The sequence below is a fragment of the Anser anser genome, assembly GCF_964211835.1.
Source record: "Anser anser genome assembly, chromosome: 19".
In the NCBI taxonomy this organism is placed as follows: domain Eukaryota; kingdom Metazoa; phylum Chordata; class Aves; order Anseriformes; family Anatidae; genus Anser; species Anser anser.
Genome location: NC_139740.1, coordinates 13981589 through 13998535, shown reverse-complemented (window position 1 = coordinate 13998535; position 16947 = coordinate 13981589). Strand labels below are relative to the sequence as shown.

The 16947-nt window shown below is 59.8% G+C and overlaps 1 protein-coding gene across 6 annotated transcripts in view; it reads left to right on the top strand.

Moving 5' to 3' along the window:
- Positions 1 to 16947, top strand: part of SLC39A11 (solute carrier family 39 member 11) — an 88216-nt gene that overhangs the window by 51800 nt on the left and 19469 nt on the right. For all 6 annotated transcript variants that reach the window (XM_083805051.1, XM_083805050.1, XM_083805052.1 and 3 more), the window contains one exon: positions 14999 to 15068. In XM_083805051.1, coding sequence (XP_083661177.1) covers positions 14999 to 15068 — 70 coding nt within the window. The remainder of the gene's footprint in view (positions 1 to 14998; positions 15069 to 16947) is intronic.

Sequence of the window (16947 nt, the reverse complement as noted above, 5' to 3'; positions counted from 1 at the left end):
CAGCCTGGTGTGGGCAGGAATTGTAAATCTGAGAGCATATTGAGAAAGATGACACCGAAAGACAATAAAATTCTGGTCTGTTATTTCTCTTCTGGTTTGTGTACCAGCAAGAGATGCATTTTAAAGCACTCCTCCTCTGCGGGAACCCGCACAGTCGCGGCTTTCTTATTCGAGGGATGGAGCGCGCCAGTAGGTGGAAAACTGCAGAGCCAGGAGTCTCGGGCTGCTGGGCTTCGAGACTGCAAAAAGCGATGCAAGATGAGATAAATTTATAACAGCTGAGAACACTCAGCCGCTTTCCAGTTCTCGGTGATGTTGAAAGCAATGTGAGGCAGCCTGTTCAAATGCTTGCTTTCCTGGGTTTGTCTCCCATCCCTCCTGCTCTCCTTCCACTTTTCCCCCTCTTTCTTCCTTTCTCCTTTCTCAGCTCTCTCTCAGGTTGTAGCCTGAAGGGGAAGGGGGCGTAGGAAGAGGCTTTTCCCTGTAACCTGGGTCTGCAAACTCGGGGAAGAACGGCGAGGGCCTTCCGAAGAGCCGTGGTTTCCTAGCTGGCGTGACCGCGTGGCTTGTTGGCCAAGAGGCTGCTCTCGCTAGCAGCGCAAGCTGCTCGGGAACAGGGCTGGCTTCTTCGTCAGCGCAGGGAAGGTGGAAGCTGCCTTCTGTTGCCGTGTGCTTTTAGATTTCGAGAGTGACTTTTGCTCAGCGCCAGGGCATCGGCTTTAAATTCTGCCAGCGGCTCAGCTCCCCCTGCTCTAGCCGCGGTGGGAAGGCTCGGCTCCCGCTCTGCAGTCCCAGCTCTGCGTTTCCCCCCTGCAGGGGCACCCCCAGCTCTGAGTGACGGCAGGGAATCAAAACAAAGACGAAGCGGGCTGCCTGCTCCGTAGGGCTGGGGTACGCGTGGGCGTTCGTTCTCCTTGAGCATTCAGGAGCCGCCGTCCCTTCCAGCCTTGCTGTGCCTTGCCGGTCTCTTGGCAATAATTGCTTCGTTCCAGCCGGTGAGCGCTTCCCGGAGCTTCTGGTGCTGCTGCCCGCGTGGCTTTCGCTGCCGGGACGTTGTGGGTGATCTCGGTGCGTCGCCGACGCGGGCTGCTCTGCGTGTTAATGCTGCCGGTCTTGTCGGCACCAGCACCGCGGCTTTCCTCTTTCCATACCTTGTCCCTTCCCCAGCTGTCAGTAGCTGCAGCCCAGCCGTGCCGGCAGCGGTGCCAGGAGCTGGGAGACGAGCCCGTGGTGGTGGCAGAGCTGTGGTCTGCGGTGGGACTTGGTCCTGCGGGTGCCGGAGCTCCTCGTGCCGCGAGGAGGAGGAGAGAGCCATTGCTGTGGGCAGCCCTGGGGGCAGGGGTACACCTCCAGGCTTGGTGTAACCTCTTGTAATTACACGTGGATAGCTCAGCTGCCTTAATTCAGCTCCGTGTATTGCCAGGGGAGGCAGGGGCACGGCAGAGGAGAACCTCAGCCTTCTGCGAACGCGCGGCAGCCTCTCGGCCCCTGCCCACAGCAGGGCTCACCCCTTCCCGTGCCCAGCAGGGCTGCAAGCAGCAGAGCAGAGCGGCTCCTTGCTCCTTTTCATGGCATGGTGAGGTTGTGGGGCCGGCTGGGAGGCTGGAGGGGATGGGATGGGTGCCCGGGGAGCTCACCAAGGGGCTGCCTCCGCTTTGGGCTGCGTGCTGGGGGCTCGGCAGCAGAGCTGAGCACCCAGAGGAGCCCTGTGCTGAGCTGTGTCCCTGTCCCTAAGCCCTCTGGCTGCTCCTGCTCCTCTCGCATTTAGCCCGCATGCTGCCCAGGCTCTTTACAGAGTTACAGCCCCGCCGTGCACCTGCCGAAGACAACTCAGGAGCTTTAAATTAGCCGCACACAAACACAAGAAAAGGGGGAAGCGCCCGCACCGAGAGAGCGGTAATTGGATTTCATCCTGCAAATGAAGTGCCAGGCAGCCCGGGGTGAGGAGCCGGGCTGCGAGCGTGTCGCGCCGCCTCGGGCTGTGTTGGCTGGGGATTCCTTTCGCTGTCACTGGAAGAAGCAAGTTTTGAGGAGGAGCGAACAAAAAGTGTCACCCGCGGCAGCCAGCTAACGACAGCGTGCCCCCGCCCGCTGCGGCGGCGCCGCTCTGACCTTTCGTCTCCAGCGGGAGCGCAGAGCCACCCTCGGACACTCGCAGAGCCTCAGAATTTTTCTGGCATCTTAAAGGTCACGGCATTAAAAGTTAACGTGCGGGGGAGCTGCGTGAGCGCCGGGTCCTGAGCCGAGTCCTTTACCCGCTGCTGCTCTGCGTCCCGCGGGGGGCTCGGCGCGGCGGGGCCGGGGGCGCAGCGGGGTCGAGGCGCAGCGGGGCTGCCTTGCACGAAGCGCCAGGTGCTGGTCTCGGCCTCTGGGTGGTCTGCGGGGTCCTGTGGGACAGGGCCAGGCCCTCGTTAAAGCCCTTTTCCTCTGCCGGCACGGTGCCGTTCTGCGCTGCCGGTGCCACCAGCTCCCGGCGGCACTCCCCGGCTCCGCCGAGGCCTCTGCCTGCGGCGCGGGGTTTGGAAACACTGTAATGCTCTCCCTCAATTACCGTTCTCAGCAGCGGGGAGGCTGACACTGTAATTAGCGCGGGCTCCCGCGGCGTAATGGCACCGTGCTTAACGTGTCGGGCTGTGCCGGAGGAGGAGCTGGGAGGGCGCGGGCTGAGCTGCTCCGTGCAAGCCCAGAATTCGGGATGCTCGGTGCCTCCCGGCCAGGCTCACGCTCCCACCTCTGCCCCCCACTCCCCCCTGAGGGCTCCGTCGCTCCCAGGGCTTTCTGCTCTTCCCTGTTCTTTGCGGAGCAAACCCCCGGGGGCGAGCGATGGTCTGGTCGCTGCGGTGAGGAGGGCACAGGTGGAAGGGGCTGCTCGCGGCCACGCTCGCCTTGCAGGAGCTCTGCTCCGCTCCGGCCACGTTCGGGCTGGGAGGTGGTCGGTGCCCCTCGGGGCTGGGAGCTGTGGGGGCGAGGAGAGACCATAAATAGGAACCGCAGCGCTAGGACGTGGCGGAGCCCTTCTCTCCTGCGCTGTCTGTGTCACCCGGGGCTTGCTCCCTTGTAACCCGCAGCGTTTCACCCCTGAGCCTGAGCCCTGCCACCTCCCTGTTTGTGGTTTAAACTCCCGCAGGGACAAGGGCTGGCCCTGGGGAGGCACCAACGCTTTGCTGGGGTGCTATAAGCAAGGCACGTGGTTCCTCGTAGCACCGATGTGCGTCGGGCTGCGGGGTTTAACTGGGAAACCAAAGCTCTGAGCAATTTGTTGTGGTCCCCCCCCAGCATTTCCCCCTGCTCCCCAGCACCGCAGGGAGCCCCGGGACGCTTTGCTGCCCGCTGCGGCACGGCGCGGAGGCGGCTCAGCACCAGCACCGCGGCCACGGCTTTGCCCACGACGTGAGACCTGCGCCTCGGGCATCAGCTGCTCTCCTTCAGCACGGGCAGGGGCTGGGCTTCGGAGCCTGTTGCGGTGAGCAGCGTGCCGGAGGGGGATCGGGCAGGGCTTGGGAGCAGACCCCAGCCTGCTGGTGCCCAGCCTGGAGCTCTGAGTGCCGGGCGCGCTCCCTCTTGCCATCGCCGGCAGAGCGCTGTTTTTATTTGCTCTGAGCCCCAGTTAGGGATGAACACGTTTTACTTTTGGCACTGCTCTGTCTTTCATTTCAGGCAAACACGCTAGAAGCCAGTTAATGTGCAGGTGAGGTAATTGAATGGCGGGAGCAGCCTCCTGCACGCCGTTTGCACTTGCTGGGTTCTGCAGGCAAGCAAAAGGTTTGCTAATCCGTTCCAAAGCTGGGGCTGGCGATGTAAAGAATAAATTGATAATGACAAGAGATGCCAAACTGCAGAACATTGCTGCTAATTAATATTCATATATGCCAGCTTTAGTGGAACATTAATTATGCATTTAATCAAGCCCTGTTTATTCTGGTTCATCTTTGTACCTTAGGTGGTTGTTATGCCGAAGACTCGAAATTAATTGAAATGTTACTGGTGTATCGCAAATAACAATTAGCGAGGTGTGAGTTTAAACTCTTTTTCTCTGTGCTCTCACTGTCGAGGGAGGAGGGAAGGCTGCAGGACGGAGCTCGGGGGGCAGGCTCCCTGCTTTGCTCGGCACCGCGCAGAGGCACGGCGGCTGCTGGCAGGTTTTTGGGGTGGCTGTTTCGGCTGGCTCTGCCCGTTGTGTGCTCTGCTCTCCACCGCCACGGGGACCCCAGGAAGCTCTGCTGTGTGAGCAGGTGCTAAGAAAAGCACCTGCTGGTGTTCACACTTTGCTCCTCTGCAGGGGAATGCATCCTTCGCGTGCCCCGCAGATTCCTGAGGACTCGCTGAGCGCTCAGCTGGGTGGGGATCCGGCAAATGCAGTCCTACAGCAGGGGCTCAGCGCTGCCCCTGGGCTTCCTACAGCTCTGCTCTGAGCTGGCCGTGGCGGCATGCAGAAAGGGATGTCCTGGGTGCGTGGGGTTGGAGTGATCCTCAGCGTGGAAACCCCACAGGAGCCCACGTGCCTGCCCCTGACGTTGAAGGGGAGATGGACGGGACCGAGCCAGGTTCTGCAGCCGCCCGCACACCCAGGGCGCTGCGTGGAGCCACGTTGTTCGGGGGTCTCTGGTGCACGGGGCCCTGGTGGCTTCAGCTTCTGGTGCATGGTGGCTTCGGCTGCAGCCCGAGGCATTTTCCATCGGGCGTCTGAAAGTTTGCAGCGGGCACGTGTGGGCAGCAAGGGGAAGCGGCAGGCGTTTGCTCTGCCGGGCGGTGGAAACGGGCAGCGGTGCTCTGCCTTGCTTCGCTCCGACGTTCGGGAAACGGGCATCGGCAGGCACAAGGGGATGCTTCCAGCCAGGGTGACGTTGCCAAGGAAACCCAGCCTGAATTTCCTTTTTTCTTTTCTTTCTTTCTTTTTTCTTTCTTTTTTTTGCGATGCTGTGGGGCCAGAGCAGCAGGCAGGCACCGTGCGGGGTGGGACCCAGTCCCTCCCCAGGAGCTGCGCGCGGAGCCAGAGGAGTCGGTTTTGCCCCAGCCCTGTCCTTTGTGCCCTAAAACATCTTGCTTTTCTGCATGCAGTCCCTTCGCTCCGCGTTTGCTGCCTAATTCGACTTCTGCAATGTTTCTGCCTCAAGTGTCAGAGTTAAGCGGAGGTGTCTGCGAGGAAGCAAATTGGAGGCGGCAGCGGGAGCAGCCCCCGCAGTGACAGCGTCCCCTCCCGGTGCCCAAACCTCACGTGGAGCCACCTGAAGGTTTTTCTCCACTTCCCAGTACCAGAAACCAATTAACTGGCTGGATTTCTTTTTTTTTTTTTTTTTTTATTTGATGGAAGGAAAAAAGCAAGCCCAGAAGTGTAAGGAGCAGTGAAGTCTGGGAGCTAAATATGGAACAAATGTGAAGGCACTGAGCAGAGGAGGGAGGAATTATTTCAGTGGCACAGCGGGGCATCGCTACGGGCGAGAGAGGAGAGATTTTAAATGGAAAAACTTTTAGGTGGTGACATCTAGAAGGACAAATGAGCCTGCAAAGGAGCTGCACTGGGTTGGGGAGGGCTCCTTGCACCCTCAGGAGACGGCGTCCAGGTTGGTCCCCACCTGGGACTGTGCGTGGGGTTGCGGACAGACGGACAGCAGCCCTCGGGCAGTGGTTCCTGGGGTCCCTCTCTCCCTGCGTGCACAGGAGGGGAGATTTAGCCCCAAAACTTGTAGGTCAGTGCACCGAGGGAAGGCGCAGCCAGGGCGGAGGAGAGGACGCGGCTTTGGAGCTCTGCTCTGCGTCATCGCCCGTCCCCAAGGAAGGCGCAGGGGCTGGCAGCGAGCGCTGCCGCCTCCTTTTGTCCTGAGGAAACTGGGGTAGGAGGGAAGTCTGCACCAAGGCCTGGTAAACGTCAAAATGATTTGAAACGGCCTTGTTTGCAGCTTCACCTGGGAAGGAGAACGGTGCAGCCTGCGGGCCAGCCAGTGCCAAACCCTCCCGCCGCCCTCTGCAGGGTGGGGTTTGGCTGGGGAGAGCCCTGCGAGCGAGAGCTGCCCGCTTCGACCCAGGGCGCTTTCTTTTCTTTATGGCTTCCCAACAGCTTGAGCCGTTTTTCCCCGTCCTTTTATGTGTCTCCTGCTTTATGACCGTCTGGGGGAAGAGGAGCAGACGGTGTCCTTCAGTTCTGGCGCTTGGCTGCTGGGTGGTTGCGCGCCTGCTGTGCCGCTTGCACCGCGAGTGGCAGCTTCGTCCCCGAGCACAGGCAGCGCCGCCGTCATCCCGCTTAGTGGCAGCACGGCCACGGGCAGCTTCACGGTGAGGTTTGTCCCCGTGTCCCCCCAGGGTGGCGTGACGCATCCCGGGCGTCCCCTCCATGAGATGCTGCCTCACCTGCGGTGGCCGGGTCCGACGTGCTCCACGGGAGGGTGCCAGGTAGGGTGCTGGGGGCTGCGGCTTTTTAAAACCAAGGCAGCAAACTCCACCTGGAGCTTGTCAGACCCAAACCAGCGCCGGGTTTTTCTGTTGGGGCGCACGCAGACGTTGGGTGGGTGCGAGGGTGCGAACAGGTAGCCCTTGGCCAAAGAGGAGGGTATGGAGAGAGGGGGTTGTGGGCAGCTGCAGCAGTGCAGAGGCTGCGTGCTGAGCCGTCAGAGGGGTGTTCCCTGGGACGATTGGATTTCCAGCCTGGTTACTTTGTCATTAACAAACCTGATTGAATTCATTCTCCTGGGACAGGAGCTCCCGTGCGCCTAGCCTCTGGAGAGGAGGCTGGGGCAACGAGTGTGGTACCGCAGCTCAATTATTAAACCGACAGGAAATGCGGTTGTTTATATGAATAATTCTGAGATATATTCGGAGTTTGCAACGCTCGCTTTGCGTTAGGGCTTTTCCTTGGTCCGTTGGCACCGAGGACGTGTTGCGGTTGCTGAATTTCACGCGCGTGCGGCGCTCCCCGTGCTTCAGCAGAGCGTGAGGCTGGGAGGGAGCCGCTGCGCACGCTTCCCTCCGAACGGCCGCCTCCCGGTGCCGCTCGTGCCGCTCGCGTTCCTCTCGATGATGACTCTTGGAGCACCTCGGTTTTGTGTTGAGGGGCACTGTTTGCGGCGAGAAAAAGGAGAAAAGGGGGAGATTGGCTCGGAGCTTGAATTCCTGAGAACGGGGTGAAAGGGAGGCCGAGGGAAGGTGCCCGTGCGCACGGGTGGCACCTCGTGTGTGCTCTGCGCCCGCAGCAGCTCGGGGGAGCTCAGCTCTGCCCAGGGGAGCAGAGGAGAGGCAGGACCCGGTGCGGGGAGAGCCGCGTGCCGGGGGCACCCACAGCATTTCGCGGCTGTGACTCAGCTGTGATCCCACACAGCTCGCTTGGGTAAAGGTTGCTTGAACTTTTCATTAACCCCCCCGGTAATTGCAGCTTCGTCAGCACGTGCTTTGACATTGGCACGGATTAAGCACCTCGATGAATGGGAAGGACTTGCTCGGGGCCGTTACGCTTCTGCAAGGGGGGGGGGAGCGTGGGGAGGCGCGGGGCTGCAGGGTGCCGGGGGTGCCCTGCTGCGCCCCGCGTGGTGCCGTGCCACCAGCACAGTGCCTTGGGGAAGCAGCGTGCGGATACGAGCCCGACTTCCCTGGAATTCCCCGTATTACGCAGACACGGTCGGTAAGACTTCATGTGCAGCCTGCGAGGCAGCTCGTCGCCCCGCGGGGGTCAGGGGGGCTGCGGCCCTGCAGGATGGGGGGCGCGTGGGCAGGGTGGCAGCGAGTCGCAGGTCTCTGGTGCCCCGCTGGCAGCGGCTCATATTTCAAAAACTCATTTGTAGGCAGACACCTGGAAAGCCAGCGGAGAATGATAATGTACATTTATCTCTGCGGCATCATTTTCAGTTGACGATCAGCGTTTTGTGAAAGGTAACAGCCACAAAGGTGACAAAAGCCAATTAAATACAGTACTTTCACCAGCTGGGATGAAAATGTGCAGAAATATGCATGTGGAAGCTCTTTTTCTTTCTTATCCCCATCAGATCTTTCAGGTCTGTTGCGTTAAATATCTGTGAGCAGCGGCCTGAGAAATCGTTTGCGTGCTAGCAAATGAAACATTAAATACCGGTGATGGATTCGGGTTGGCGGTGCCAGGCAGGGTGTGTGGTCGGTCCCTGCTTTTCGGGTAGTTCTGGGTTATTAGCTCGGAAAGAGGTTCGTTCATCCAGGGACACGTTTTTGCGATGGAGCTTTAGGACGTCGGGCAGTTAATTCTTTAAAAGGAGGTCCCTCATTTGTAAGCGCTGGGCTGCGTGCAGCACGTTTTTACCCGTTGCTGCCCGATGGTTTGCAAGGAGGATTTGTTCCGAGTTGTTCTGCTTTGGGGAAAGCGGGGAGAAAAGAGGAGTAAAATGGGATGGGGATGGTTTGGCTCCTGTGGGGTAATTCAGCAGGTGGCATAGGGGAAGTACCTCGTCCTACCCAAATTCTGCCCTATTTAATGACCCTATTTAATATTCTCTCGGGCTGCTTTTTCCCTTATCTGTCGTCATCAGGCAGCCCTGGGTGTCCCGTGTCACATCCCACCAGGTTTTCTCCAAGCTCAGCCTCGTGGGTCCCTTCTTGTTCCTCTGCTTTAAACCAAACACTTCAGCCTGAGCGGTTCTACGCGGGTGGGTGCAGTTACACTCGGCAGGACCCAATTCTGCTCTCTTTTTTCACGCAAAGCTCCTGTGAAATTGCCTGGCATCCCCCAGATAAGGCGCTGGGATGGGATTGCAGCTTAAACCCCCCTTTAATGAAGGGTGGCTCCGTGGCGTTGCGCGCAGCAGTGGGTTTTATTTCCTCGTCCGTCCTGGCGCTAAGCACCTGAGCAGCGGGGATTTCGGCTGTTTGTTTTTCCAGGTGATGGGAGGCTCGGTCCTGCCGCCCATCTGCTCCTTGCCAGCCACGTGCGGCTCGGATCAGACCTCTCCGCGGGTCCCCGGAGGCAAAGCCGCGCCGCTGGGCTTCGTCCCGCGCGATGGAGGCGGTGGAACCGAGCCCTCTGGGCGCGTTTCAGCTTCTTGCAGCTCGGTGCCTGCACCTCACGCAAAACGTGGGGGGCTTCGCTTCTGGGGGGTCCGGCTCCCTGTTTGCCAAAGCCAGTAGTCCCTGCTCCCACAGCCGGGAGGTGTCACAAAGGTGTTAACGAGAGCAGAAGAGGAGCAAGAGGATAATTAGCTTTCCAAGAAGGCTGAGCAGCTCCTGGGTCGGTACTGAGTAGCTGCTCCCCCACGTCCCCATCCTGCTCTCCCGCTGAGGACCGGCTCCATCCCCTTCTGCACCACTCCGCCCTTTTTATGTCCCTTTTATTTCACCCTCCCCTGTCCATTCCCGCTTTGGAGGGTGGCTGCGCGCATCCCGGCCTGCTGCAGGTCGGGCTGCTGCAATGCTGATTTTCTGATTTCCTGCTGGAGATCCGCGCTGGGGTCTTTCAGGATGCCTTAGCGTCACCGTGCTCGCGGGGCACGGAGGGATGTTTTGCATGCATGGATTTTCCTGCTCCACTTGAAGGTGGTTACGGGTTCGTCTGGCTGTGGTTTCAGTAATTTGCCACTGACTCACTGTGCCATGCGCTGTGTTTTTGCTGGTTTCTTTATTTTAATTTGTTGGCAAGCTGGTCTTCATTTCCCTCGGTGTCCTTCGAGTGCATGACGAGCGTCGGCAGGTGGCTCGGCCACGCCGTCTGCGGCTGCTGTCAGCCGGGAGCAAACTCCTGGTGCAGCAAAACCATCGGTGGATCCGAGCAGCCCCTGGGGGTGAGAACCCGGCCCGAGGGGCACGCTGCAGAGCGGGGCTGCGGCGCCTGCATCGAGCAGAAGGTCAGGGCCGAGAGCGCTCCGACAGCCACGTCGGGAGCCTGGGGTCTGTGCTAGACGTGCCTGCTGTGACAGCCCGGGCTTTGGGGGAAAAACACGGCTTCTGAGGAGTGAAGGGGGTGGGAAGCAGCGCTGCGTGCGTGCGTGGGGCTAGGGAAGGCTGCCTCCGAGCAGCTGCAGGGTTTGTGTCTCAAATGCAAAGGGAAATCTACTGCTCTCAAGCTCGAGTTCAAAAAGGAAGACAGTCTTTCTAAAACTGCTTTAACCTCCTGCTCGCTACTCTTACGATGGGGAACGTGTGGAGATGCAAAAATCACTGAAATCTGGTAATCTCTGCACTTTCTTTTGCAGTAATGGCAAAAAGATGTTCTCTAGTGGGAACGGGAATTTGATCTTGGGGAGAAAAACTGAGAGTTTGAGTAGCGGAGACAGGGACATGCTTAAACTCTCTTAGAAATACAAACCTCGTTATAGCAAGATCAATTTTCCACGAGGAGCTTCCAGTTCTTCAAAGGCCGGGATGAATAATTGACGACGTGTCGGCATCCGTGGCACCTTCCCAAAGGATGCGCGTTCGTGCGCTGACCCAGGAGGATTTGCTTCGCTGGCCCCGGCAGGAGGAGAGGTTTGAGAGCGCTCACGGCTCCCTGCGTGCTCCCTCCCCCGGGGGAGCCGTGCTGCGTCCCCGGCAGTTTTCTGCGCTACGTCCCCGGCAGTTTCCTGCAGGTGCGTTTTTCGGAAGGCGCCGTGCCGAGCGCATCCTCTCGGGGAGCGGAAGGCACGGGGAGGAAGGAGCAGAAAACAGGTGTTTGCCGTGCTAGTAATAAAACAACGAGTGGAAGAGGCGGTGATGTTAATCCGCAGCCTGTGCTCCGTGTTTCCTTGTGAACAAGAAGGAAATTTCGGTGTTTCAGGAGCGTTTGTCGCCCCGGGCGGCGCTTCCAGGGGCGTTTTGCTTGGTCCTGCAGAGACCTCGCAGGGGAGCAGCTCCCATCCCGAGCAGCAGCGGGCTGGGGGCTGGAGCAGTCGCAAAGCTCAGGTTTAGCTTCCTGCAAACCATCTCCTGCCCCGTCCCCTTCTGTCCCTCGGCCAGTGCCCTCTGGGAGACAAAGGTTGAACCAGGAATGTCCTTCGGTCTGCTGGAGTTTTTTTGTTTTTTAACATTGCAATAGGATATTGTTCCCTATCTCCAGCCTATGCTCATTTTTCTGCTCTTTAAGGCATGTGAGAGTAACAATAACTGGGGTTAATTTGCTCTATACTGTAATTTATGAAGGCTCTGTGAGCGCTGCTCGCTATTTGGTAGTTTGGGTTTCTGGGGGATCCGGAGGGCTTTTGCTTTTGGGTTGCTCTTTGTGAGCAGGCCTTCCCCTGGGCATTACGCGTGGCTTCCCGCGGTGCTGCGAAGCTCGTTTCGCGCTTGGAAACGAAGCTGGAAACGGCAGGAGCTGAGCGAGCTCCCGAGGTGTCCCTGGGTTGGCGCTGCGCTCGTGTGGCGCTGCGGGGCTGCTCCGGGGAGCAGCGAGGAGAGGTCCAGGTCCCGCTCGGAGGGAGCCGTGATCCCGGTCCCGCCTCGTAAGCTGCGGTGAATGGGATTTAAAACAGCGGGCGGTTTCATTTCACCCGGTTCCTTCAGCTTGATGAGCTCACCGGGGCTTGTGCGGCGGGTGATAAGGGAGAGGTCTGACGGATGCAGTAAGCCATCCCGCTTTCAAGCTAATCCTTTGAACTTTAAAGCTGCCGTGGCTTTTTCCTCCTAGGATGAGGGCTGGGGGCTCTGCACGGCCACACAACCCACGGCAGAGCTGCGGCTTCTTTCCCTGGGGGAAACTGACCCTGGAGAGCAGGAGAGCACGGGAGGGATGCTGCTCGGTGCCGGGGCAGAAGTCAAGCAGGAGAAGCAGCAGGAGGCCCTGTAGTGCCCCTCAGCACAGTTAGGGCCTTGGGCTTTGCTGCTGGAGGTGTTGAAGGGGTTTTTTTTGGGGGGGGGTGGAGGTCGGCTGTGGGAGAATGAGCAGAGGGTAACGAGCGGAGATGAAAACGTGTTCGTGCAATGAGCGCCGCAAACCGAGAGGTTTGTGCTGATCCCTCCGTTAGCGCAGGATTAGTCTCTGATCCCTGAGAAATGCCTTATCAGGTTAAAGTGTCTTGAATTGTAAAGCCGAGGGGGTCCAAGAGAGGCAAAATCCCCTCGTTCAGCTGAAATAGGAGCATTTTCCTGACGGGGGCTGGGATGGGTCACCATTTTGTTCCTGCTTTCTGCGACCCCACGAAGCGGTGCTGAGCTCGCGCCGCAGCCTGGGGCCTGTTCCCCGCGGTCCTGCAGCCCCTGCGTGTCCCCGTCTGATGGGTGCAAGAGGGGCGACGACAGCTTCGGGCCCTGGAAGCCTCTGCAAATCCCTCTGGGGCACGGAGAGGTCCCCTGTGGGCTCCGCGCGCCTGCCTCCACCCTGGGACACCCCACGCCGTGGGGCCTCTGCCTCGCCCCGCGGGGAGCAGTGGCCCGTCACGTCCCTCAGTCGTTGGGGATCGTCTGGGATCTGTTTCCTTTGGGAACTCTGCCTCGGCGGTCAGACAGGTAATATTTAAAGCCTGACGATGCCCCGAACCAGGGCTCGGGTCTGAATCCCCGGCAGGTAATGAGGAGGCTCTCTCCCAGCCCCATCAGCGCCCCGATGTCCCCCCGGCCGCTCGCACGACCACCACGTGCCGGTCGGCGCAGAAGCATCAACTCCTTTTTTGTGCCTTTACCGCCCCGAGGCAGCCGCTCGGGCTGCTTATGAGTTGGGTACGTGCAGGACGCCCGAGAGAGGGGCTGCAGCCGGGGGGGGCTGAGCTTGCTGCGAGCTCCGAGCGTGGGGCAGGCTGGCAGCGAGCCTCCCGGCGGCTTCCCCCGTTAGGTTTGTGAGCGGGCTCGCTGCTCCGCAAGGCTCCGGCTTTGACGTCTCTGGCGGGGTACAGTTAATTTCGTCACCGTAGCCTGGCTGGCACGGTGTCTGGGGCTCGTGGCGGCCTGGGGTCACCATCCCCTTGCTGATGCCTGGGTGTTTTTGTGCTGCCCCAGCTCTCGCCCCTCTCCTGGAAAGCAGGAGCCGGGCGAGCCCAGGACCCGACGCTGCTCTGTCACCTTTCCCGACCGTGCTGCAGCTCCCACCGTTGCCGCTTCTCCCTTTCCGAATAGGCGGCTCCCCACGCACCATCTGTTGATTTTTCATTGCCCATAATTTGTTTCCGTATGTATGTAATTTGTACTTCCATTAATTGTGCTGCTGAGCCGCGTATTCCGTGAGGTTCGCCGTACAGCAGGGAAAATCCCTGTAGTTTTTTCCGCTCCGTCTAAGCTCTTCTCGTTATTTACACAAATTGACGCTCTCGTCCTTTGAATTTTGCTCTCTGGGCAAGTCTCACTTCAAAAGAAACGTTGTGGAGGAGCGGTGCCAGACTCCTTTGTGCAGCGCTTCATTGTGTCCTCACCGCAGCCATTAAATGTCTTGAAAAAGCTCTTCCCCTATCCCCTCCCTTAATGCTTGCGCGCTGTGTGAACGCCGAGCGTGCAAAGCCATCGCCAGCTGCAGGTGCAAAGCTCCTGGCACTCGCAGCCTGCCCGTGGCTCTGGGGCTGCTCGTGCATCCTCCAGGAGGGTGCTGTCGGGGAACACGAGCGCTTTGCACTGGCACTTTGCATCTGTGCTTTGCACGAGCGCTTTGCACAAGCACTTTGCACAAGCACACGATCTCCCCTGGCACCACCGCGTGCCTGGGCTGCTCTCCCTGTTTTACTGGCGGAGTTACCGTCCAGCCACGGTGTTTTAGGGACGCTCAGGGGTCAGGGACCCGCGCGCAGGGTTGGTTCTTGGGGCCGCGTTCCCTGTCTCCGTCCTGAGCCTTGGCACGGAGCTCGGATCAGGGCTCTGGGGGCTCGTGGCGTGCTCCGACTTCTACGCCTGGAGCAGAGGATGCAAATGCTGATAACGAGAGTTGGCGCTGCCTTTCGTGGGGTGTTTCCAAGGCAACTGGAAATTCAGAAGACCACAAACGTTACGCGGGCCTGCCCCTCTGAGACCTCATCCCCGAGCGCACAGGCACACGCCGTGGGACTTTTCAGCCTGTCTGAACGTGCCTCTGAGCAGCCCCCACTGCCCCCTGCGTGGCTGTCGGAGCGGGCAATCGCCTCCTTGAAGGCTGGCAAACCCTCTCCAGCATCCAGCCACGCAAGCAGCTTTGATTTTGGTCCTGGAATTGTTCCCCCCCCGCCCCGCCTGACTTGGAGGGGAGCGATGCCAGAAAAGCTGCAGAAACAAAGCGTGAATTGCCAACAAAGGCAAAAGTGGCAGCGGTTTGACGCCTCCTTCAAATGAGGTGGAAGGTACCTGGAAGGTACGAGGGAGCTGTTCCAGCAGCAGGAGGGCCAGAAAAAGTTTGAGAGGGTGAGGAGAAAGGGCAGGGAGGGAGCGGGGAGGACGTGGAGGACTTGCCCTGCCCCGTGACCTGGTTCCACCTCTGGCTCTTTTCTCTCGGGCTGGCCATGATGTCTTGCAGAGTTTGGGTTTCCTCCTGCTTTTGGGACTGTCTGTAAAGGCGTCGTGCCCAAATTGTGGCACAGGACACAGAAATCTCTTGCTGGGAGCCTGGTCCCAGCCGAGCGTGGCCCCCAGGGCTGTAAGGAGAAGTTCTTTCTCTCCTGCAAAGCTCCACCACGGCACCGCGTTGTGCGTGGCTCTGCGGAGGGCTTTGCCCAGCCTCAATCTCTACGTGGGTGTTTTGCACCGCTACACCCCTTATCAAAATACCATTTTAGCTGCTGGGGATTGGGGTCTTTTCCCGTCCCATGTAAGTACAAAGGTCTCTCCTGTGTGTTAGCTCCCCAGGAGACCGCTGCGCTGCGTCGGGTTCGCAGTGGGAGCGTGTGCAGGTCCCGTGGCGGTGGCAGCGCTTTCCCAACAGGCAGCAAATCTGCGTGCCCAGAGCTTCCCATCGCGGTGCTGCCCTGCCCACGGTTCTGTGGCACCCCTCGCTGCGGTGTGTGAGCTGCAATGGGAACGGAAATAGGATCTGCAAAGAACTTGGGTTAAAACGAGAGGGGTGGTGGGCTGCCCCAGGGCTCTGCTCCCCTGGCGGCGCTGCTTTGAGCTCCGTTCGAGGGCAGGAGGAGGCACGGCCTCGGGGCTGCTGCAGGATCTGACCGCGGTGTTTTTCTCCTTCCCGTTTCAGAGGGTCTGGCCGTGGGAGTTGGATTCGGGGCTGTTGGAAAATCAGCGTCTGCCACCTTCCAAAGCGCCAGGTAAGGCACAACGCTGCTCCTGCTCCGTGTGTCGGGGGTTTTGCGCGCGTCTTCGTCTCCGGGAGGTTGTCCCCTGTCCAACGCTGCTGCTGGTGCATCGACTGAAGTGCGCGTGTGGGCAGAGGGGGCAGGAAGGGTTCCCATTGCAGCTGAATTTTTGTAGCTGCTGTGCTTGTCTCAGATGGGGAAAAGCCCTTCCGTCAGTGATGCCTGGTTTGTGAAACGGTTTTGTTTCTGCATCGCTGGGCAGATAAACGGTGCTGGGGAAAGGGATGGAAAGGGGGCAGCTTGTGTCAGCTCCGTTCCGTCTGGTTCTGGGGGCTGAACCGGCACAAGGGCGCAGTGAAATGTTTGCCGGGCAAGTGCCGTAGGGCCAGCAGCGAGAGTTTAAAGGCGGTAGCGAGCAAGAACGAGCGGTGGTGGTGCAGGTAAGGGAGAAATGAGGACGCCTGGTGAGAAGCGGAGCCGCCGGAGCTGCTTGGCTCTGGAACCGCTGCTGGCACCCCGTGGCTCGGACGCAGCACCCTCCTGCGGGTGCCTCTGCGTGAGTTTGGGGGTGCTGAGGGGCTGCTGCATTCGCCTGCCGTGGCTGGGGGCTGCTGTCTGCACCCGCAGCAGGGACCTGGGCTGGTGCTGGGGGCTGCAGGAGCTGGGCTCGTGCCCGGGACCGGTCACGGGGACACAGAAACGCCCGGGACGGGACCGTGGTGTTTCAGAGCGTCGCTTCTCTTGCTGAGCTCGGTTCATTGGGAGGAGTGAGGCGGGGGCAGCGTGCGTCACCCTGTGCCACCCCGGGGGGCTGCCCGCGGCTGCTGGCCTCGCCGTCCAGGGGCAGGGAGGTGCGCGCAGCGCTCAGCGCGCTCTTACCGAATGCTTTTGTTTTTCTCTTTGAATTTGATATCTGAGGCTTGTTCCACGCTTGCCCTTTGTTTCCTAGACCCGCATCATAATATATTCAGCGGGGGGGGGGATGCGGTGCGTTCAGCCTGTGCAATACCCCTCCCAGCCCCTCTGGCAGGTGGATGGAAGCACAGTTGCGTGCCAGCGTCAGCCGCCTCGGTGCTGCCAGGTGGGATCCGAGGGGTCCCAGGGCTGCGTGGGGAGCCTCACACCCCGCCCCGTGCTGCCACCATCCCCTGCCGCGTTCACATTGACCGAGCAAAGAGGCAGAGCCTGGAAGGGACACGAGCAAAGAGAGCCTGTGGGTGATGCCCGTGGCACCTCCGCTGCGCATGGGGGGACCCCACCGAGGGCAGGGGCTGGCGCTTTGATTGCAGCAGGTCGCATCCAGACCTGCGCTGAGCAAGGCACGGTACGCCAGTCCCAGCGACGGCGTTTCTTCTAACCTTTTTGCAATAAAAGGCTGCTCAGAAAGTCTGCGGAGACTCCAGAGATGCTCGAACAAAAGGACGCTTTTTATCAGCTGCTCGGTGAAAGCTCAGAAGGCAGAAGCAGCTGGCTCTTTCTCTGTATTTACAACGGCATTAATCATGTCAGATGAAAGGTGGGGTCTGTACCAGGAAAATACCAGCGCGAATTTTGTCAGCTGCGAAAGGAGACAAAATAACTTGGTTGCCATCAATCTGTCTGTCATTGTCAGCTGCGGGCAGAACAAAAGCCGCTCCGTGTGGCTTCTCCTCCGGGAAGCCACTTGCGAATATCCAGGAATAAAGATTTCTCTTGTCGCGGGCTCTTGGAGGAGGGAGCAGTGTGGGGTCCCGGTGGTGCCTGGGACAAAAGGGGACAAAGCCCCAGGGTCCTTGGGGCCACGAGAGATGTGCCGGGGGCGTAAGCGCCCCAAAACTGCAGGAGAGCAGAGCAGCTCTGGGCTGCATCGCCCGGCCCAGCCCAGGTTTGCCCCTCTCTGCCCAGCACTCGA